Raw genomic sequence first — 23,214 nt, 5'->3', positions numbered from 1 at the left:
TGGTGGCAGGGAGCTGTTTCTGGCAGCACTGTAAGGGAGGCAGGCGATTAGGGACCAGAGCCAGTTGAAGAGCTGAACATTCTCTGTATTGTGTAGGTGGCTTCACACAGTTTCCTACAGATTCACCAAGTTTGGGGGATGAGTATCACCGCTTATTCCACAGGCCGCCTGGTGAATGCCTTTTGAGAAGGGTAAATCCTACCCTCTGATAAGGTGATTTGAGAAAGATTTCTGTGAGGGAATATATCTGGAGCTTTCCTTCTCCTGGGAACATGTTGTTCCAGGGGATGAGATGATCATTGCTATCATAGTATACGTTGCTGTCATTGAGTTGTTGGGTCACAAGAGGTAATACTAATTGAGCTGTTCCAATGCCAGTGGTAGTCCATACTGGGTACAACACTGCTTCATTGTAATACTCCTTGGACTAACACACTACCCCTTTGATATATAGCACTCATTATTATTTAACACTCTGTTTATAGAAATGTGATCTGCTGGGATTAGTGTTATTTGGCTGTGTTACTGGCCCCTGCTGAAGGAAGGATAGCAGATGATGTGAGCTAATGGTATAATGCGGGTCAGCAGCTCACTGTACCATGAAGTTCTACAATACATCAACCCACATATAATTTTACAGTACTGGTGTTCTCAAAAATATGGTGGGTATGCAGGCCCCATACAATCCATTTTGCAGGAATCCTGACAGTCTATGCTCATTCCACAGAGTTGCCCTCCTGGATCTTGTTGATAAGAGGAAGCAATCCAAGTGGCCGTTTTAGAAGATGTAAAGGCTTCACTTTTACTTCAAATAACTTTTTTTGAACACAATGATCAAAAAATTGTTTGAAGCCAAAATGGAACTTTTAAAGCTGCTAAAGTGGCCATGGGGAATAAGGGATGCATGCAGTTTGGTGTGTTGATTAGATTAACTTTGGGATGATTCGAAACCTTCCTGAGAAGTTTTTCATCATCTTCAGGCATGATTTTTGACAGCTGCACATTTTACATGTAATTTTCAGCTTCTTTTTAATAGTGAAATTAGCTAAATTCTAATGAAAACAATAACTATTCTGCACATCATTGGCAACTTCCATCCATTTTAAAAAATCAATATCTTACCTCTGTAATGTTCAGTATGCATAAGGGAATGTTATGGGCCAAATTAAACACTGGTAATAACTTCAGATATGTCAGTTGTATTGCACATGGGATGAATTTGCATTTATATCTCCAGTTTAAAAAAACAGTGAAAGTGAATAAAGAGATAATCTGCAAGTTATGAGTCAGCGTTACAGATTTCACTTTGCCTGTCTTTCATTTGCTTACATGGCTATTAGGCAGGCATATGGCAACTGAATGGGAGAAAGGGAATGGTCCTGGAGGATTGAATCCTAAGGTCCCTGTCATGATGAGCAGGGAGAGACTAGATACATAAAGACAAAGGGGAGAAATGTGAGACAAATGTACATTTAATTTCTATCTCATTGGTTCTGAATAGGCTATTTAGAGGGGTTTGGGATGATGTCTTTTTAAGGGTTTAAGCTTTTAGATTAATCTTGTTTAATTTAAGGAGGGTAACTTATCATCCATTGGTGCTGAGCAAGAATGGTTTTGTGTTCCATGAAAATCTGAAGTATCTGAAAATGTTCCTGTTCCAAATGAGGATGAAAATAGAAATCTCAAATTTCTCAAGCCAAAAATCTGAAGAAAAAAATAGCCTTAGTCAATTGAAACATTTGTTTTCGTGATTTTTAAATGTTTTGTTTTGATTCTGATCATTTTGATTTTTAAACTGTTTTACTATACTTCATTTAAAGATTGAAATGAAAAGTTGGTTTGTACCAGAAGCTTGGCGTTTCATATTTAGAAAAGGTGAAAACAACATTTTGACCATTTCAAAACTTGTTCAAGTTGAAAAATTACTTGAAACTGACCCTTTCCTAAAAACAATGAACAATATTTCATCACAAAATTACTCACCCATTCTATCATCCATGATTTGATTCTGGATGAGACCCCTGACTTTCCATGTGTCAATGAATACTGGCTTGATAATGGTGAAAGACTCTTATTAACTAAGGTAGCATGAAAGCAATATTCTCTCAAAAAGATCAGGGTGTGCTGAAATGCTGATATGGCTAGGTTGTTAACATCTGATTTTTAATTCAGGAGGTCTCCCAGATCCACATTCATATTGTGTTCATTTGGCATGTGAGTACTGTCACAAGGTGGAGATAGGACTAATATTGGTGTATAAATCATCTCACATAGAATTCATGCTTCATCTAATAAAGCGGTTCTTTGTGGTTTGTTGAAATCATCTAGATTATTTGTGTTGATTTCTGTAGCAATTTGCATGGAATTTGGAGAGGGGAGGAACATAGGTTGCAGAAGGAAAGAGTTTTTGGAGGAGGCAGCAGGAAGTCAGTGTGTATTACTAGCTTCAGTTTGAGCATTTTGATAAATATTTATTCTAATAAAGAGCCAGTTCAATTGTACAAGCATAATGTCCTCACATGTTGTCACCAGCTGCTTAAATTTCCAGAGGGATGATAACTCTAATAGCTCAATCCAGCAATTCAAGGCAACTCTGAAAATGTGGATTTCTCAGCAGTTGTCTGGCTCACCCTATGTGCTCTGCATTGTATTCATACTATGGGCTTAGAGATCAGTAGGATGGGATTTATGTCCATGACCATGTCCTCCTCCATTCTGAAGCAAATGCACACCTTTGATGCCAGGGAGAGGGAGCTGTTTTCAGAGTTTGCCATCAGCATGTAATGAAACTCTTTGTGCTCTAGATTGTACTTGGCAAAAATCATGTTGTGCTGATAGAGCATTCAGCTATTGGTTAATTGGAATACTATAATAATCTGGTGTCTTGCACACACTCTGCATTGATGATAGGAGTCTAGGAAGCTCTTTTCTTGTTGCTTTTTATGGATAAGTTGAGATGTTTCAACTTTTGTGTTTTAAATGTTTAATATACCCAGAGGACTGAATAGATGCAATTTAAATACAAACTAAACAATTTGATCTGTAGGGTCACTCAACTGGGCGTGGGCCTGGAAAGTCTATTTCCATGGAAGAATCAAATTAGCTTCTTGCATCATTAAATCAACAATCTTGAGCTGATTGTTCCTTATCAGAACTGTGAGAAACTTTTGTAACAAAACTTGAAACTTGGCAAAACTCACCTGGTTTTCATTACAAACACTTGGACCAGGTTAGTTCAGAATTTTGCCAAAGTTCACAAAAATGTAGGACATTGGCCAGTTCGTGGTCTCAGATGGAAACCATTTGAAATGTTGTGGGTTTGCATGGTTTCAGCCCAATATTAAAGAAATCTCAGAAGTTTTCACTGAGTATATGTTTGAAACCCAAATGCTCAGTAAGATTCGGGTGATGCTAAACCTTGATGCTATGGGATTAGGCACTGTGGAAACTCATATGACCAATGCATATGAAATGAAGCCACACAAAGAATTTTCACAATCACTCAGTGAAACAAAACTATTTAATTTCGTTCAACTTTACTCAATTTTCTTACACCCAGCATCAAAATCAGTCTTTGTTGTCTCTATCAAAATATAGATTTTGATATATATTATATATCTGGAGAAGCCAAAATTTGCATTTTAATCCCCCATCATGGGGTAGTTTCAGTAAACAGAACATCCGCTGAATTTACAGCATTTTGAATATATATCTCCTAATGACTGAATCATAATTACAGATCAATATGTACCACTAGTGGTGCTTAAAATAACCACGAAATAGATGTGATTCTTGAAATCCTTAGCAACCACAATGTTTCCTAAGCATATGTTCAGATACAGGAGAGCCTCAAAAATAATACCACAGAGCCCATTTGGTACCCTTAAAAATGTGGTATTTCTTACATGTTAAGAAATATCCTTCTTGCATGTCAGAGTTTCAGGAGGCAGTGGGAGATGCTGTCCCAAAACAGAAAGAAAATGTGAGATAACCAATGAGAAAAGAGTGTTTTTCAAGTTGGGCAGGGGAGTGAAAATTAAGGAGATCTCAGTTCTGTCTCTGTCTCTGCCATTGATGCTTTTCTTTCCTGTTTGCTTATCGTGACTAAAAAGCCCCGTTAAGATGCAGGCTAACATACCTGAAGCCTAGGGAGCTGTAAATGGTATTTTGAGGCAAACACTGACTGAAGAGACACATCTAGCTACTGTCTTACCATTTCCTTGGTTTGTCTTTGGTGTCTCTCATCCAGGCATGCTATCAGGGTTGGCCTTGTATAGTTTTATATGATACACTACATCTCTGGTTTTCATTTTTAACATGCAATATTTATTTTGCACTCAGCAAAAATATAAGGCCATTATGTTTTGTGTTCAAATACAAAAAAAGAAAAAGATTTCTAGCCACAATATTATTTTTAGCAATGGCGATTAGAGACCTTAGGCAATTGAGGGTTTGTGTGTATGTCCACTCTCTGGGTATTTAGTGTTATATGCTATACAGTTTCTCCCCCTGTTTGATATTTTGTGATTTATGGTGTTTCAGTCACAGGCACCATACTCTTATTCCTACTTGAAAGAGATCCTCCGGAAAAGGGCTTATTTTCCAGAGAATCACGTCTAGACTCGCGCTTTTCTCCGGCTTATCCCCAAGCTGGAAAAAAGCGGCAGCCATGTAAATGCAAATGCCGCGGGGGATATTTAAATCCCCCGCGGAATTTGCAATTCCGAAGTCTACATTAGCATCCCTTTTCCGGAAAGGGGTGCCAATGTAGACACAGCCCTGAAGTATTTTGTGCAGCTGTCTGGGAACTGATATGGATCCACCCATCTTGGCTTTATTTTGGGGGAGAATTGTTTGAAACAAACAAGTGAACAATCTTATTTTTAGTGAAGTGGGATGGTTTGTTCTTATAAGTGTTGGAACACTGGCCCCTTGTTCAAGGTGGTAATGTTTTGAATAATGATATAACTGCTGCTTTTGGAAGTTGGGGAACTATTGGGTGAGTCATGGGTTCTGTCATTTGTGAATGTTATTTAACAGGTTATTCCCAGTGTCGCCTACAGGTGGTAAAATTGGTTTCCAATTTGAGTGCTAGATAATTTGAGGAAAATTACAATCTTTCTAAAGTTAGTAGAGACTTATACAGAACAAATCATCATTGTTCACCTTATCAGAATAGCTACCCCCTGACTTTCAGTTCCAAGATATAGTTTATTCCCTTTTTACATCTTTAAAAGTTCCTCTGAAGGGATTAAATATACCCATAATTTCATAGTTATGAGTGACTTCTTTTCTTGACAGTAGCTCCATATTAAATTTTCTAAATAAGTATGCAATTATGCACTTAAATAAACATTAGGAAGTGCCTTTCCTCCATTAAACAAACAAGAATTTACCAGTTTTATTTTTCAAAGGATTTGACACACAAGGATTATCTCAACTATCTTATTGCAGTATAAGTGTTAAATAATAACAATGAAGCTCATTTTCCCTTTACTTCTGTAAATTGTCAATTAGTGCACTGAACTTGTTATCCAGCCACCATTCTCAGCCAACATCCAGCTTCAGTCTAATATAATCTGCTGCAAGAAGGGTCTCCGCCTATACAATTTACAAATTGCAGACATCCTGCTCCTTCAGAGTCATCCTTGCAGACCGCAATTGCTAGTTTTGGAAGGAGGTTGCTGATCCTCCTAAGACGATTATGCTTGGTTATTCAAAAAGCTAGCCAAGAGTTTCTTTTATATGATGCAGCATTCACTCTCCCTCTTATTTTGTGTGGACCTCATAATAATTCAGTTTTCTTCTTTCATTACTATGGTCTGCTTTAGTTTTTATTATCATTATTTTTATTTGTTAGCAATGCAGTTCACAGGCCCTAAGTGTGAAAGTGGTAACTGTATTTTTGTCCACATTTGCCTAATGACTTGTCTTGTATTTCCTTTCCATTAATCACGATTAATTCTAAGGAAAACTAACACTATTAACAGACAATGAGTAGTCCTGTGGCACCTTATAGGAGGGCTGGATTATCCATTAGGAACAATAAACATAGTGCTTGCGGCCTACAAAAAAGTTTAGGGCCTACAAAAAATGTAGGCCGTAAAAAAAATCATAATTGACTTGAAAATATAAAAAGAGAGCTGCTAAATCAAACTGAATAATTTGCTATCTTTAATCAACAAGCAAAATACAGGTATAACATCCAATTAAGAATTAGGCATCTAGGCAGAGGGAATTTCTCCCGTATATATTTATATATAATTTAATTTAAAGGCCTACGATTATGAGAGTGCCTAGGGCCTACGAATACCTTGATCTGGTCCTTCCTTAGGGTATGTCTACACTACCCCGCTAGTTCGAACTAGAGGGGTAATGTAGACATACCGCAATTGCAAATGAAGCCCGGGATTTGAATTTCCCAGGCTTCATTTGCATAAGCGGGGCGCCGCCATTTTTAAATCCCCGCTCGTTCGAACCCCGTGCCGCGCGGCTACACGCGGCACAAACTAGGTAGTTCGAACTAGGCTTCCTAGTTCGAACTACCATTACTCCTCATTCCACGAGGAGTAATGGTAGTTTGAACTAAGAAGCCTAGTTCGAACTACCTAGTTCGTGCCGCGTGTAGCCGCGTGGCACGGGGTTCGAACGAGCGGGTATTTAAAAATGGCGGTGCCCCGCTTATGCAAATGAAGCCCGGGACATTCAAATCCCGGGCTTCATTTGCAATTGCAGTATGCCTACATTACCCCGCTAGTTCAAACTAGCGGGGTAGTGTAGACATACCCTTAGAGACTAACCAAAATATATAGAATCATAAGCTTTCATGGAGAACAAAGTCCAGTACAACTAGAACAATAATTATTTTTGGAAATTTCCTGTTTGTTCTTATAGTTTCCTTTGTTTCTAGACACTTTGGGCCGGGTTTGTTCTAACTACTTGTTGTTAGTCTAATTAGTTGGCATATTTACTGTTTCCTCAAACATTTAGTCTCTGTTCTAAATTTGTCAGTTCTTATGCCATAAACTCTTAAATTCTTCTGTCTTAAACTGTGGGGCTGTGTCTACACTGCACCCCTTTTCCGGAAAAGGGATGCAGATGAGACAAGTCATAATTGCAAATGAAGCGGAGAATTAAATATCCCCCGCTCCATTTGCATGAACATGGCTGCTGCTTTTTTCCGGCTCGGGGCTTTGTCGGAAAAAAGTGCCAGTCTAGACGGGGATCTTTCGGAAAATAAAGCCTTTTCCGAAAGGTCCCTTATTCCTGATTTTAATAGGAATAAGGGACCTTTCGGAAAAGGCTTTATTTTCCGAATGATCCCGTCTAGGCTGGCGCTTTTTTCCGGCAAAGCCCTGAGCCGGAAAAAAGCGGCAGCCATGTTCATGCAAATGGAGGGGGGGATATTTAAATCCCCGCTTCATTTGCAATTCCGACTTGTCTCATCTGCATCCCTTTTCCGGAAAAGGGGTGCAGTGTAGACACAGCCTGGATGTTTTGCTTTTATGCAACACTGAGTAACTATCTACTGACAGTTCATATGCCATGTTCACCCATTTAATTAGTTTCACTGTTGAGGGAAATCATTCTTTAACCTTCACTATGTTCTGGTATTTATAAACATACAGATTTTCCCTATGGAGTATCCTGCTCTGCTTGCTCTGGATTAGCTCCCCATGCTTATTAATACAGGAGAAAAAAAAAGTGCCATCAATAGCCATTTGTTATTATTTAATTAAACATCCTTTGTGCTTTTGTGATTGCCTGGCCTGTTCTACATCTCTTAGACATTGCCTTGTGACACACCTTCAGCAGCCAGAGCTTCTGTCTAGCTCTACCTTCCTTATACAAATATGAGCCATGAGTCTAAATCACAGAAATATCGGCTAGATGGGACTTTAAGAGGCCATCTAGTCCAGCCCCCCTCAGTGTGATAGGACTATGCCTAGACCATCCCTGAAGAGTTGTTTGTCTAACTTGTACTTAAGAGCCTCCAACAATAGGGATTGCACTTCGGAAGCCTATTCCGGAACTTAATTTCCTTTATCGTTAGAAAAGATTCCTCTAATATCTAGCCTAAATCTCCCTTGCCATAGATAAAGTCTGGGCAATACATTTTGATGTGGGGCCACTCCAAAATTTTGACAAGTGGTCAAGAGCTGCACTTATCTATGGAAGGAGGGATGGGACAGACAGGCTCTTTGACGGGTGGGTGGGGAGAAGCAAAAGGGGCAATTGTCTGAGGGAAGAAAAGAGAATCCCAGCCATTACACCGTATGATTTTGGCATTAGGTAGATACTCTGTGACGGCCAAGGGGTGGGAGTGGAAAATGAGGATGCAGGCATCTCTAAATTACTGATTTTCTTTGTGAGAAACAGGCATCTGTTGGAGGGACATGGAGGAAAGATGTGTGTGTGAGCATCTCAATCCATCTCTTGTGAGATACAACTTTTAAGAAGTGAGTTGTATCTCACAAAAGCTAATACATTTATTAGTCTTTCAGGTGCCACTGGACTTCTTTGCTGAAAAAAGACTAGCATGGCTTCCTATCTGAAACCTAAATCCAGCTTGGTCTCCATGGGGAAGGCCTCTCTCTGAAAGCTGTAAGTGAATGATGGAACAGCAGCTTTTGTGAGGAGTGTGAAGAGTAGAATGCAGTATGGCTAGAGGGAGAGATTGAGGCACAGTGGTTACAAGGAGACTGAGATGTTTGGGAGAGAGAAACAGGATAGTTAGGAAAGAGTGAGAAGATGGAAGAAAAGGAAGAAGCAAGATGGTGGAGAAGAGGAAGAGAGTAGTAAGGAAGGTTAATAAGAAGGAATGAGAAAATTAAAATAAAGGGGAAGGAGGGATAAAACAATACAGGGAAACAGCAGCACTGACTGCAGTGGGGCTCCAAGTGGATGCAGAGATCTGCCCACCTGTTTCACTTTTCAGGACTGTGGCCTAAATCAGATTCTGTGCTTTTAAACTAAATTTCCCTGGAGTTGCTAGCATTTATGTGAGGAATACACAAGGGGAAATCTTTAATAAGAGAGGATATGTGGTGCAGTCAGATTGACTATGTTTCTACAAGGGAGGAAGGGAGAACAAGAACTGTCTCTTTCCCCTTTATGCCTCTGTGCAGGGGCCAAAGACATTCCTAGACCTAGGTGATTAGGCTGACAGTACAATCCACACCTTAGGTACTGTGGTAAAATGAGGGTTACAGAAGTCAGAGTAAGCAGTCCTCCAGCTCGACATTATTTTGAAATTATGTCAAAACAACTGCTTGTAGTGCAGATGTGGACTATGTTATTTCAGAATAAAGTCAGGTGTTCTGAAATAACACTGTTGTGTAAACGTACCCTAAGAGAATGTAGCAGCTGCCAGTTCTCCCACAAGAACCATGCCTAGGTCAGACATAATGTGTAGGGCAGCTCCCACTAAAGTGTACCTCCTCATGGTCTTCACTGCTTCTCTTCTTTCTTCCCACACACCATGCTTCTCTGGCTTAAAAGGCTTTACTCCTGAAGCTTCAATTGCTAGGTTATCTTCTCTGATGTGAAGTTCAGTGGGCAAATGAACAGTTAATTGAGATGACTAAAAAGGAACACTATCCCTATTATTTCCTTTGCTAATTCGAGTTGAAAGACTTTCCACCTTCTGGTCTGATAATTTTCATGTCTGCATTTGACTGTATCCTCTTTTAGTTATTCCCACAGTCAGAACATAGTCATTAATTATATTTGCCATTCTGTTGAACTCTTCGTGGTCATCTTCTCACTCCCCCACCTTCATGACCCCTGGCTGGCTACTATGTATTTTCTGCATTAGAGCCAAAAACCACAAAAATAATGTAAGTTCCAAATTAGACGTGTTGTCATTCTATACGTAAAGCATCTTGTTAAATTATAGGCATGCCTTTGGATTGAATTCCCTAATCTTAACTTTCAGAATAGACATTAGGATTTCATTTTTCAGAAAACCTTTGCCCCATTTTTATGAGGAAGAACTTGGCACCAGACAGAGTTCATTTGAAATGGGATGCTGATGTCTCAGTCCAACACTTCATGTCACTATAGCAGCATGCTGCTATAGCGGCAGGTATGATAGCTTAGTTATAATAATAATAAAGAGAAACGATGTCCCCTTTTTCTGTTTGTTCTATACAGGCTAACTCCTGCCCTGGTCAGGAACTGGCAGAGCAGAAGCAGTATTCAATGTATTTTCTCTGTGCTTTTTTTTTTTTTTTTTTTTTTTTGCTAGAACAGGTTTCTTGCAGGGAAGGCTGGGGCCATGACTGGCAACAGACTTTGCCAGGGTCTGGGCAATGTTGGGGAGGCCCTGCTCCAGGACCCCTGGAAGGAGTGGGACTGTAGGTGGAAGGAGCAGATCTAGAGGCAGCCAGCCCAGCTCTCAGCACTGCCCAGACTGCACCATGCCTGACCCAGCCAACCCTCAGCACCACTCAGACCACTCCACTGGGCCTCCAGCTGCGATTTAAAGGGCCCTTTTAAATTGCCAGGCACTAGGGTAACTACCCCCTTTGTGCCTCCTCCTCATGGCCAACCTTGTCTGGGGTGGCACCATGAAACACATTTTGAAGAGCACCTAAATTGAGTGATTTCCTTCCCTTTCCTTCCTAGAGTGAAGGATATACATGAGACTACACTTTCCCTCAGGTTGCATCCCCAACCTCACTTCTTGGCACAAAGTCCGATTTCTATCTGTATTTTACAATTCTTTTCCCAGAAGTTTTAAGTTTTCTATATCATAAGGGATTTTTTTCTATAGGGCTGGTTTGAGAGAAATACCACAAAAGGCGCTCAGGCCCGGTTCTCTCCCTCTGTGTATCTTTCTGCTTGTCTCTTTGGCAAGCAGCATTCAGGGTTGAGGTAAAGCCTCTTACCTTTCAAACTCTCCCATGAACTTGTTGAGAAGTCCTGTGAGGGAAGAACCATCACTCTCATTGTATCACGTAGGTCCCCATGAATTTTTCGCCCCTGGCTGAGATCCGGGGTGGAAACTCCCCAGGTTTCCATTTCTTCCTTGCTCTGTGGCGGAAAGAACCACTCTCTTTTGGTCCACCCAAAGTTAATTATTCCCCAGCCTTGATGTAGAGGATTTGCTGCCAATCAGGCTTTGCGTTCTCTCTGGTTGTATGCAAGATTCCAGTGTGTGAAGAAAGGGGACTATTCCAGCTCTTGTTATTCTCTACCTCCAAGGAGACTGTAAGGAAAGGAGACCTTTGGCTGCTCTTACTGGAGATCTGCTGCTGCTCTTACTGAAAAAGACCCTTCTGCTGAACCACAGTGAGCTGACCAGAGCTGCAGTCCATGAGAGTCACGTCACCATGTTAGTCTAGGTGACAAGTGCACCTTTGCATCAGAAAAACCTTGAAATTGACATTATGGAAAGTGCTGCCAAGTTCACAAAATACACAAAGTTAGGGAGGCCAGACAAAAGAACATTATTTGTTATTTGGTTTCGAATAGAGTAATTTTAAGGGTTCCTTGCAACTATAGTGATAAAAACAGGCAAATGTGATTTTTCATGTTCAAGTTCCCTATCTCAGAGTCTTTAATAAAACTCCATATTTATATCTGCACTGATGCTCTGTGGCCTCTGCTCTCATTAAAATACAGCAGGGAGCTCTTTAAAATGTTTGAGTAAACACGTACTGATGAACTACAAGTGCTTGGTGGTTTGGCATATGAAGATTCTCTCTCAGTATGTAAGAGCCCATTCAGTCAGTTTCTGAAGATTACTAACATCCATTTAAATAGATGAGTTTCTGCTGCTAGATATTTATTCTTTACTGGAACAAATAAGCAAGTCAATCTGCATATCCGTTATTTGACTCTTCTTTCTCTTCTTTATACAGGCGTTCAGATTAATCTCTTGTGTAGAGGGGCATAGTTCTATTAGCTTCTGAGGAGCTGCAGCTGCTTATAGCCAGGCAGAATCTGGTCTGCTGTGTGCCCTGATTATTACTAATTTATGTAAAGTCCCTTCATAGCTGTGAAGGTTAAAGTGGGCTCACTGCACATCATTCTGCTTAAAGTAGTTATGACTTCATGTCTTTTGGGAGAGCTTAATAGATCTCCTAGGGGTTTATTGCTTAAAGGTTTAATTTTTTGCTTTTCTACTCTAAATTAGAATCTGTACATGAGATGAAAAAAATTAAACCACCCACTCACTGAATGAAAATGCACATGTAAAAGAAGGCAGATTCCAATCAGGAACAGGTGGAAGGCATTGGGGCATTAAAATATGTATGTATTTCTATATAGCCCTGGACTGATCTACCCAGAGAGCTGTAGATGGAACTGAAATAATTTAAATCTAATCGAGCTATTAATTTTCTTGGAGTGTTGGTGAAGTCACATTTATTTTCATGGGAGTGAGGGGTAGGGATGTAAAAGGCTAGTTTGGTGCAACACAGTATTACGTTATGTATATATGCTGCAGTTTAATCTTGGGCTTGAGTCTGCTCTGATTTCCACAAGTGTAAGTCAGGAGTTAAAATCAAAGTGGTTACCCTGGTGTGAAATATTCAAAACTCAGTTGTGTCATGAGCCTCAAAAATTCTGGTACCCGCACCTGATGTAAATCAACAGTTTATGCACGCCAAACGGTTTTTGCTGAAAAATCAACAACCCCTCAAGACAATCCTCACCTAACCTCAGAATACTGGTAAAGTAAGTTTTAAAAAAAATGCAGATGGCTCTTCTACTACCACTCTTTGCAGAATATTTGGTCTGTTCCTCCTGTTACTGACATCAGTGGCAAAACTGTTGACAATTTCAGAGGAACAGGATTTCTCCTTCGAAAACATTGCTTATCAACAATCTCCCCAAGGCCTGCTTTCTGTAAGGAAGTTGAGACTAGCACCTATTTGTGCTCATGTCAGAACAATATAGAGAAAAAAATGACTTGGTTTTTCTGGTTGATTACTTAAATTGTAAGCTCTTTGTTCTGTGTTTGTAGCACAGTGCAGTCCTGGGACATGATGATGACAATATGGTGCCTTTATACGTTAAATATATTGTAAGAGTTTTGCTACAAATAGCATTTTAATTTTAAGTCCATACATTTTAATCAAGGATGATCCATAGTATGGAGCACAGGTCTAATAAAAAATCAATGAATGGATATTGGCTCATTGGTGCATTTAATTAATTGACCTTTATCTTTCTATCTCATTAGAACCACAGGTATAGGATGTATAACTGTTTTTTCTCACAAAAGGGACACAAATATGAAATTATTTCTGAAGGGAGAGTCAGATATTAAGAAAACTGATTCTCAGTTTAAATGCCAATTCTTTGGCCAAAAACTTGCACTGTTACATTAGCTTGGAAAAAGTCAAAATAATGGATTTAATAAAATTATATTGAAGGAATGACCTGGCATATTTCATTTTAAAGATATGTTTTTGTAATGTCATATAATCCTATGGTTCATTTCAGCATTGAAAGAAGATAAATTGCCATATTCAAAAACAGGTCTTTTTGAAAGACCTGTAAATCCCAGGGTTGGATGGTTTTCAGGAGATTCATTTTTCCCCATCAGCCTCAAAGGTTTTACCTGGTCAAGTCAGAAGAAAAGGCTCCTTTAACAGTTCATCGCCCTTTCTTTTGAGCTATCAGGGGGACATCATCTGACCTGGGGGATGAGAAGAGGAGCTCAGCTAAGCTCTGTGAACCAGGTGGAGGGTACATATGGCCTATTCTGTCAGACAGAGCCCTCTCCCATATCAATTACTCTCATGCATGGGATTGCAATAAGCCAGGGTTTTGTGATTTCCTGTGGCCATTGCATTAGTAGCCTCTTTTGGGACTTATAAAGAATCCCCATCCCCTCATTTCCAGATTGTCTGGGGCAGGGTGTTTGTTTGTTTTCACATGGCTGGATGGAATGGTTTAAGCTGTCACAACTTGGCAGGTGCCCAGTGCAGGTACCCATTCCACAACAGGTCTTAGGGGAAGGCATTCCCTAAAGACTTAGGGGAAGGCATTCCCTAAAGAAACTGGGGAACAGAGATGTGGTCTCTGATAGCTGGTACTGTTAGGAGACAAGTCCCTTTGCCCTTTATATGAGGGGAGGATGGTGGAGTCCCAGCAACACGCTGGGTACAGGTATGTGTGAGGGAGAGGAAAAGAAGACAGCAGCATTCCTGAATAGGTGGACAGAATTAAGGAAGGAATCTGGGCCTGCACTGAACAAAATATTGCCAGATAGTGGTCAGAAAAGCTCAGTTAATAAAGTTATGGCCTAATTAAACCACAACCCTTGCATCTTGCCTATTTTCCTGTATGCCTGATGTAACAGTGAACGGTTATTGGTAGGAATTACATTTATTGCTCTACATGGTTAACTTAAGTAGGTTCAAAACTGTGTTTTCTTGACCAATGGGAGAGGGTGGAATGTGATGCTCAAATAGCTTAGTAGTACAGTATGATTGCCCTGGACACATAAATGGAAGCATTTATCTTTTGGGCGTGTCCACATTCATAATGCATTAGTATGTCCTCTAAATCAAAACAACAACGGCAGCAAAACCCCACCACACTGTGGAATATGTTTGGATTTTTCTAATGGTCTAGTTACCACCTTGTATTTGGCAAAAACAATGAATCCTCTCTAACAAATGGAAGCAACAGAGCTTAACTTTAGTTTAATAACAAAAGCAAACTCTGAGGCTAAAATGTATTTGAGGAGGAAATAAAAATGAAAGCAGGCAATGAAGCTAGGTATACATAAAGCTAACATTTCACTGCACCTTGTTGATAGCTGACTGCAGTTAAAGGGCAGAGCTTTTAGAAATAATACAATTTCTTGCTAATATCAATAGTTGTGTATAAATTAGACACACAACCCTCATAGGTATAATCACATTTTTTTAAAAAAAAAGTGCTAGTAATTAAAAAGGAGCGCCTCTGATTGTACTGAAAGTTATCTAAATGATTTCATCTTAATATGCTACAGATTCATAAAGTTGTAAAAAAGCCCTGCTAATAACTACTGTGTACTAGTATGCTTTTTAACAGTGACACAAAAAGTTTCTTGCTTGCACTGAAGACAACTGTATTCTTTCCTAAACTCCAAATAGAAAACAGCTACTAAAAAGTTGCTAGTGTTTTATGAATCAGAGAACATACAGTGATGTTTATATTTTGTTTTTTTTACAGATTAAGATGTCTGGTCAAGCAACTGGAGAAAGGTGATGTTAATGTCGTGGATTTAAAAAAGAATATTGAATATGCAGCATCTGTGTTGGAAGCAGTTTATATTGATGAAACCAGGTAAGTCCTCAGGAAGTGGAAATATTTTAAGATGAGGGCTCATTTTCTACCAATTGGTCTTTATTCTTAATTCCCATTAACATCAGCTGGTGCTCATTAAAAGACATAAGGACAGTCAGAGTATGACTCTTAGATCTTAAGAGAAAACTAAGGAATTTAAGATTCAAGCGATCAAATGTCACCTTCTTCTAGAGAGCTTGCTCAACTCCCATTTACTTTAATGAGCAAATGTGTGAAGCACAATCTTATGCCAGGAGAATTTATTGATGGGCGTAACTAAAAATCCAATGGCCAGATTCTGATACTCTTCATCTCCGAGAGGGGTACTTTACAGCACAAACATGCCTGTTGAAAAGACGGAAAGTTGCTGTTAGGTGAAATACTAATGGAGAAGAGAAGTCTGAGAATCACAATCTGCCCCATAATAAAGAAGCTAGGGTTTGTTTTATTCCATTATTTTACAAATATAAAAATTTGATTTTTATTAGAAATATTACTTTACATTGTTTTTAAATTGTTTTGCTTTAATAAGGCTGTAAAGTCTAAATATTCCTGTATTTGACTTCTTGAAATAATTCCAGTGCTTGCCGTGTAATTGAAGTTAAACTAACTCTAAGGCAACTTTCTGGTGTTTTCTTAGGTTTATATTTCAATGTGTTGACCTTTTAAATGTTTAAATAGAATCTGCTTCAAAGAATGTCTGTCAGAGCTTCTCCAATATTGTTTGGCTGTCCAATATGTGTCTAGTCCTGTTTCCTTATTCAATTTAAGCATGCCTGACCTTTTAATAATTATTTCAAGGATCTAGCTTAGCTCAATGTACTTAATGCACAGATACTATAATGATGCATGCAGCATAAGAAACTTTATAGAATAGCTTCCACATTTAAAAAGATGGATGGAAATATTCATGTAATATTTCTCTTTCCTTCTCTTTAATGTGTTTCTTTCACACACCAAGCATTGCACATCTGTAATTTTGAAGGCTCTCCCTTTGGGGGTTGTGGGACTTGCCGCACCCTGAAAAATGAGAAAATGAAATAACTGCAAAAACAATTGATCTTCAGTCGCAGTCTGTGTGCCATCCACACCAGTTCATATTACAGCTGAGCTCTTGTAGCAGCAGGAGCCATGCAAAAGGCAGCTGATGCAGGCCCCTATTTGTGTCATTAGTATGTACAGATTCCTATAAAGGATGCAAAGCTGCACCACCAGGAGAACTTTACTGAGTGGCCTATCAGCCATTACACAATGTGGTGGAGCACTTTCACAAGTGCCGTGATTGTCCCTAGTTCTGCAACACGCTTAAGCATGGGGCTCAGTGTAAATCATATGAGGAGTCTCACTGTCTTCTGTCTATGTGCTCTAAGGAACATTTCACTTTTAAATTAGGCATGTGCTTAAATATTTAGCTGACTTGGAGGTGTAATGAGCATATACAGAGCTAAACAAGTCCCAGGACCCTGAAATGCTGACCTTAGAGCTACTACTGGCCATCAGCAAAGATGCTAATGTAGAGGGCTCGATCTCAGCTTCCAAATGGCTTAGATGTTGTCTGCATGAGAAAGTTACACCAGTTCAATCGAATTCATTTTACACTGGTTTAGTTAAACTGGTACAAATCCCATTGTGGATATTTACTTCAGTTTATCGGAAATCAGTCCCCAATCGACTAAAGCTAAACCAAAATAAACTTAACTTAAAATTAAAAAATGAATGGTCCTGCAGCACCTTAGAAACTAACAAAAATGTACATGGTATCATGAGCACAACCCACTTCTTCAGATGAAACTAGCTTGAAGTGAACTGAGTATCCACTTATGGCTTCTGGTTTAACAATGATTGTATAAAAATGACATTTTTTAATGTGCATGCATTCCTCAGGTCAGCAAATCTTCAGAAAACTATGCTGCACATCCTCTTTGGGCTATGCCTTTCCTAATTATAATAGATGCTGTAACAAGTCAAGGCTGCTAATTTTCCCCAGCACAGATTAAAAAAAAAACCTCTCCAGTATACCATGCCCACTGCCTGTTAATATGTAATCATTCTTTTCTCATAATTGCCTGCACAGTTCACTTCCCTAAGAACTTTTAGAAAGTTCTTTACCATTTTATGACAAAAGACACCATGCAGTTCAATGAATGGTTCTTATGTGGCCACAGGGCCAATCAACGTTTATAATTCCCATTAAAAATAATGGGGAATGTGTTACATTGATTTCATCATAGACAGCTTTAAACTGCTGGTAAGAGAAAAGTATTCCCTCCATCCACTTCCCAAACACTCTGCTTTGAGGGATGTGCCATTCCTAACTCAGTTCTGAGTAGAAGTGCCATGCCTATGTACACAGTTTGATCTTTGGCACCACTCGAACATGGGATGAACTGTGCGGATATGAACAGAGCCATTATAATAAAGTATCCATGGTTTTATGGCTTGGTGCAGAAGGATATCACAGAGCAGGTTTAAGTGTACATGATGGAGGACCAGCAGGTAGAATTTCATGCAAACAACAGAATAACATGCCACACAAATATATTCTGTGGTGGGATCAGGTGTTACATTTAGTGTGAGCAAATCCTCAAATGAGTTGGTCTTGACTGCCCACATAAGAAGAAACATATGTAATTTCACATTGGTTTGGAAAATTCCCATCCCCTGCAGGCTACTTCCCTAACAAGACTAGTTTTATGTCCCACGACTATGAAAATATGCTCAAGAACTATAGCTAAATCTTTGAATAAAAGATCTTTCCCTCTTCTCTGATCTTATGCAAAACAACATTCATTCTTAAACCAATTCTCTGTGGGGTAACTTAATTTTTCAGAGCATTAAATTGAAAGAAACCTGAGATCTTTCTTTTTTTTAAATCTACTGATAATTTTTATTCTCAAAATTAGTGCTAGCCTCAGTTCACAAACCCACCATGTTCTGGCAACATTTTCTTTTAAATATGTATGCTCAGCTGTAAAGTGGTCCTGCCAGAATTTTATATTCTATACAAACACATACATATAACAGAGCTATTTAACTATGTTCCTAACGGTATGTTTAAATAATAATTTAAATAAATAATTTTTAAAAAAGAAATTTACTTTTCACGATTGGTTGTTTGTTTACTTATTGCATGTGATACGCTTTTATTTTTACTTTGACTATCGTGTTCAATTTCATTTTCTGTATCAAGGGGAGAGCAAAGGGCTTCCCAGAGAGAGAGAGAGAGAGAGACAGAGTGTGTGTGTCTGTGTGTGTGTGAATCAGTTCACATTTGTAAATGTATAAAATAGTTTCTCTGGTGCATTTTAAAGTCCTAATTTTGCACCACTCAAATCAGTTTTGAAATTAAAAGTGCTTTTGTTCAGCACAGGGAACTGATAGCTTCATTATAATGTATTCATAATAATATTAGCTCTTTCACATAGCTTTCTACCATGGGTAATGTAGAAAAGGTAATTGCATTTCAATCAGTCTTAGTGGTAAGTTCTGTTTCAAATCCTCACTATAAAGTTTTGGGAGATAATCTATAGACAGATTCTCTCCAGTCCCTGGGAGGAAGAAATCTGCCTTTTGGTAGGAATGATAAAATATTAAGATCCAGTGATGAAGAAGGAAGAAACTATTCTGTGTGGCCACAGTTATTACACATTCAAGAGGAAAGCGGGTGCTTTGTCCCACGTCGGGTTTCTCCAATGAGAATTTTCAGTTAATTAATTTGATCTATTAGTAGATTTGAAATAATAGCCTAGATCATAAAAGGATGGGTTAATGTCACTTTCTTGTAGCGCTCTAAAAGCATTTAGTCCCAGATATTTTAAGCCTGAATATCCTTTTCCTAATAATGCAGAACTCAAAATGACTTCAACAAAAGATTGGCTTACTTAAGGTCTTCAGCAGAGGGTTCTTTAATTAGCACTGATTTTCTTAGTAGCTATTTGTCAGCAGATACATTTATCAGCTTGTTCTCAGGCACACTGTGTTGAGTCCAAACTCTCTCCCTTCCTAGCTTTTGGTTTATTAACAGAAAACTTACAATGAAATAGTTTAGCCCCTGATCCTGCAAATATATATTGTGCAGCCAACCTGCAGCTCCTACACAGAGCACAACTGAAATCAGCAGAACTGTGCATGTCCAATATTCCTCCTGTGTGTTACACATTGCAAGATAAATCCCATAAGGTTCAATCCAAACTTTTGACCCAGGCTTCACTGTTCTCAGTGTCCCTTCCTCCAGACTGCTTATCCCACACCACCTCTGATGGAGCCACACTTTTTTCATATCCAAATAAGGTGATAAGATACCTGCTACACCTGCCAGCAAAACCCAGCCAACTCTTTCCAAGCAGAATCAACACGTGAAAACAAAATGGGGTATTTTGGATGAACACAGCCTGCTATGGCATGACTCAAGGCGCTATTGCTATTCATATTTGTTCATAATACTTCATTGAAGTCAGAGGAGCAGACTGGTACTGCATAGAAAAGTTGGAAGTATATTACTGTACGTTAAAATTGCCAGAACAATGTTGGTTTATTTATAGAATGCAACACATATTGAAACTGGGATTTAGAACAAAGCTATTTAATATAGTAAGAGGGAATCTTTCAAGTTCTCTTGTTTTCCTTCTGTCTGGTTCTATGTAGCTCTATGCTATGCTGTACCATTTGAGAATGTGGAAGACATTTTTTTCTTTTTTAAAAGATTTTTACTATTGTTTGCTGAGAAATACACTAACAGCTTCATTTAAGAAGTGCTGATAGTAGTCATTTTAAGTAATCTGGCAGCTGGGAAAGCTTTCCAGAGCTATGTGAAATTATGTTTTCCTTTTGGGCAGCAATTGTAAATGTCCCATTAAAAAAGCTGAAGCCTTCAATCTTCAAAGGAGGCTTTTGACAGTTCCTGAGTGAGGAAGAAATCTTAAAGCAAAAAGAAGTCTGAATATGTCAAGGATATGACTGTGATAGGAAAGCTTGTTTCTTTTGAATTTGGTAGTCTGTCACTCCATTTTAAATATTCCTATGTTGCTCTTTTAAAATGAGAAATTAAATGCAGAACAAATGAGAATAAGTCAACATCATCTTGTAATGATACCTGTTTAAGTTTGCTGATTTTTGCTGTTCTGGATCATTAGAAGTTGCTGCAAAAGTTCCGTTTTTAAGAAGAAATGAAAATGTCAGTAACTGGATGAAAGAGCTGAAGTCTTAATTGTCTACTGAGAATACAGATTCAACAGTGCTCCCATGAAAATGCCACTTTGTACTCTGTCAACACATTTCATGTGAATCAGGGTTAATCCAGGCCACTAGGTGCTGCAAGAAGTAGTAACCAGGAGAGCAAGGGGGGAGCATTAGAGATTTTTTTTTTTCAGGAAAGACATAAGAATTGATTCTTCTGCTGAAAAAACAGGTTTTTACTGGGATTCCACCTGCGGGCTTTCCACTTGACTTATCCAGAACAGTTCTAGGATTGAATGCTAGGATTTCATCCCGTTCTCTGGGATCTAAAACCTTAGTTTGAATCCAGGTTTTTGTCACTCAGCTTCTTTTATTTGGCATTCAACAAAGCTACTCTGAGGTGATCACACTAAACTACATGCCCAAAGTTAGACAGAAACCCCCTTGATAGATATTTACACATTACATTGAATTTACTATATACTGCATTGTACATTTTGGGATTGGCTTGACCACTTTGCTGGAATGAATCTATGCAGCATGTTCTGCCCATGCATTGTCCATGTGCAATCTGATCTTTCCAAGTTTGTTGTCCATTGTCTCTGGCATTAAGTAGTTTCTTCTTATATCAGGACAGACATCCTGAGCCCAGAGTTCTGCTTGTTAAGCCCCTATTTGCAACTTTCCATTCACCTTCCCAATCACATCCATTAAGGCTACATCTGCATTACAACCTTTACAGTGGTGCAGTTGCACTGCTTGTGGCAGAGATGCTCTAAGTCGGTGGGTAGAGCCCTGCAAGTCTGTGGGTATCCACTTTCTATCCTTCCACAGATATGGTTGTGGCTATCCATAGCTCATTTTTGCAGATATGGATATAAATTTTGCATCTAGACCGCGAAGATTTGCAGATATCCACTTTATATCCCTTTATATCCAAATCTATGGATGTGGATAGCTCATTTTTGTGGGTACAGATGTGGATGCAGACACAAATTTTGTATCAGTGTAGGGCTCTGTCCATGGAAGAGAGTTCTCTTGTCATCTCAATAACTCTTGCCTCCGTGAGCCGTGATAGCTATGTTGGTGGGAGAAGCTCCCACTGATATAGCGCTGTCTACTCCAACGCTTAGGTGGGTGTAATTTATGTTGTACAGGGTTGTAGATTATTCACACAATCAAGTGACATAAGTTACACCAAAATAACCCATGAAGTGAAGTGTAGATAATGTCTTAGAAATATGGCAAATTATTTATATCAGGCCAAACTTATAGTTCTACGTCACATTAACAGAGCTAATCCTGATTTACCCTATTGTAGGCCTTTTTTTCAAAATAACAAGTGAAGCATCCACACTGCCAAGTCTGTTATTATTTCAAAATAACCAGCCCCTTATTTCAAAATAACTCCTACTTTCCACAAGGAATAACGCTTATTTAAAAATAGTGGTAGTGTGGATGCGCCACTGCCACTATTTCAAAATGACTATTCCCCAAGGTCATTCAAGCTAATTACTCCTCAGTGCTTCCTGGGGCTCTAAGTTGAGCTAGTGCATCCACACTAAGAGAACCTGTCTCTGACTAATTTCAAGGCTACCCTATAGTAGGGACATCCTATTTTGAAATAGTTATTTTGGGAGTTATTATTCTGAAATAACTTATTTTGAAATAACCTGGTAGTGTAGACATAGTCCTAGTGTACACACCTCCTAGATGGGAAGAGAATCAGGTTAATGAAATTTCAGTCCTGACTAGAATGGAGTCAATTTTTTTGGCAAATAGCACATGATCTGGGTCAGGGGTGGCCAACCTGCGGCTCGTGAGCTGCATGCGGCTCTTCTTCCCCAAAAGTATGGCTCACGAAGCTGCTCCTGCAGCCCCCCAAATGGCCCCCTCTCCCTCTACCACTGGCTCTCTCCCGGCTCCCCAGTGCTCATCCGGGCAGTGATTCAAAATGGCACCCCAGATGGTAGCTGTCGACGGGAGCCTGATATGGCTAAAAAGCCTAAGCTTGTTTCTTAAAGGGGCAGCCTCCTTTGCTTGACAATTTTGGGGGGCTTTCCTTTTTATCTTTTTCTTTTTTGCTCTACAATTCTGGTGTGGCTTTTCACATTTTTTCTACCGCTGTTTTGCCTCACTTCGTTAAATGGTTTGGCCACCCCTGATCTGGGTCATCTGAGAATTTTCATGAGTGTGGGTGGAATTCAACAAATAGTTCAGGCCAAAAAAGGGTATGGAATTTTTTTAAAAAATGAAATATTTTGCTTTCATGGTTTCAATAACCTTTTTTGACTTTTTATTTCAAAATGACATTTTGAATTTTAGTTAGATTTAACTAAAAACAAAGCCAATAAAATACAAAGAGATATCAAAAAATTAAATGCAGTGTTTAATTTCAGATCAAAAGAAACATTTTTTCCAACCCCAACCTTTTTTTTTTTTTTTTTTTTTTTTTTTGCTTTAGTTTCTCGTTTTGGAGAGGGAACCCTCTTTCCCCCCCCCCTCCCAAATGTCTTTTTGGGTCAGCCCAAAACATTTTTTCCTTATTTTTTGGGTCAGCCTCCAAAATGAAAAATTGTTTTTCACTCACCTTTAATCCTTACTACTTGTGGCTAATAAAGATCCATAATATGTTTTGCTAATCTTGCAGTTCTAGCTGAATTCACTTTTTCAGAGAGCCACAGAAATTCTATTTTGCCTGCCTAACCCAATAGTTGCAGTTGGATAAAATATCCTTGCTTTTGTGTT

At 39.0% G+C, this 23,214-nt stretch overlaps 1 protein-coding gene across 4 annotated transcripts in view; it reads left to right on the top strand.

Moving 5' to 3' along the window:
• PDE1A (phosphodiesterase 1A) overlaps window positions 1–23,214 on the top strand; it is a 289,140-nt gene that overhangs the window by 166,361 nt on the left and 99,565 nt on the right. For all 4 annotated transcript variants that reach the window (XM_075933755.2, XM_089779787.1, XM_025183938.3 and 1 more), the window contains exon 2: window positions 15,178–15,291. In XM_075933755.2, the coding sequence (XP_075789870.1) occupies window positions 15,178–15,291 (114 nt within the window). The remainder of the gene's footprint in view (window positions 1–15,177; window positions 15,292–23,214) is intronic.

The sequence above is a fragment of the Pelodiscus sinensis genome, chromosome 7 (genome assembly GCF_052426305.1).
Source record: "Pelodiscus sinensis isolate ZL-2025 chromosome 7, ASM5242630v1, whole genome shotgun sequence".
Lineage (NCBI taxonomy): Eukaryota > Metazoa > Chordata > Testudines > Trionychidae > Pelodiscus > Pelodiscus sinensis.
This window is presented reverse-complemented; position numbering and strand designations above follow the sequence as displayed.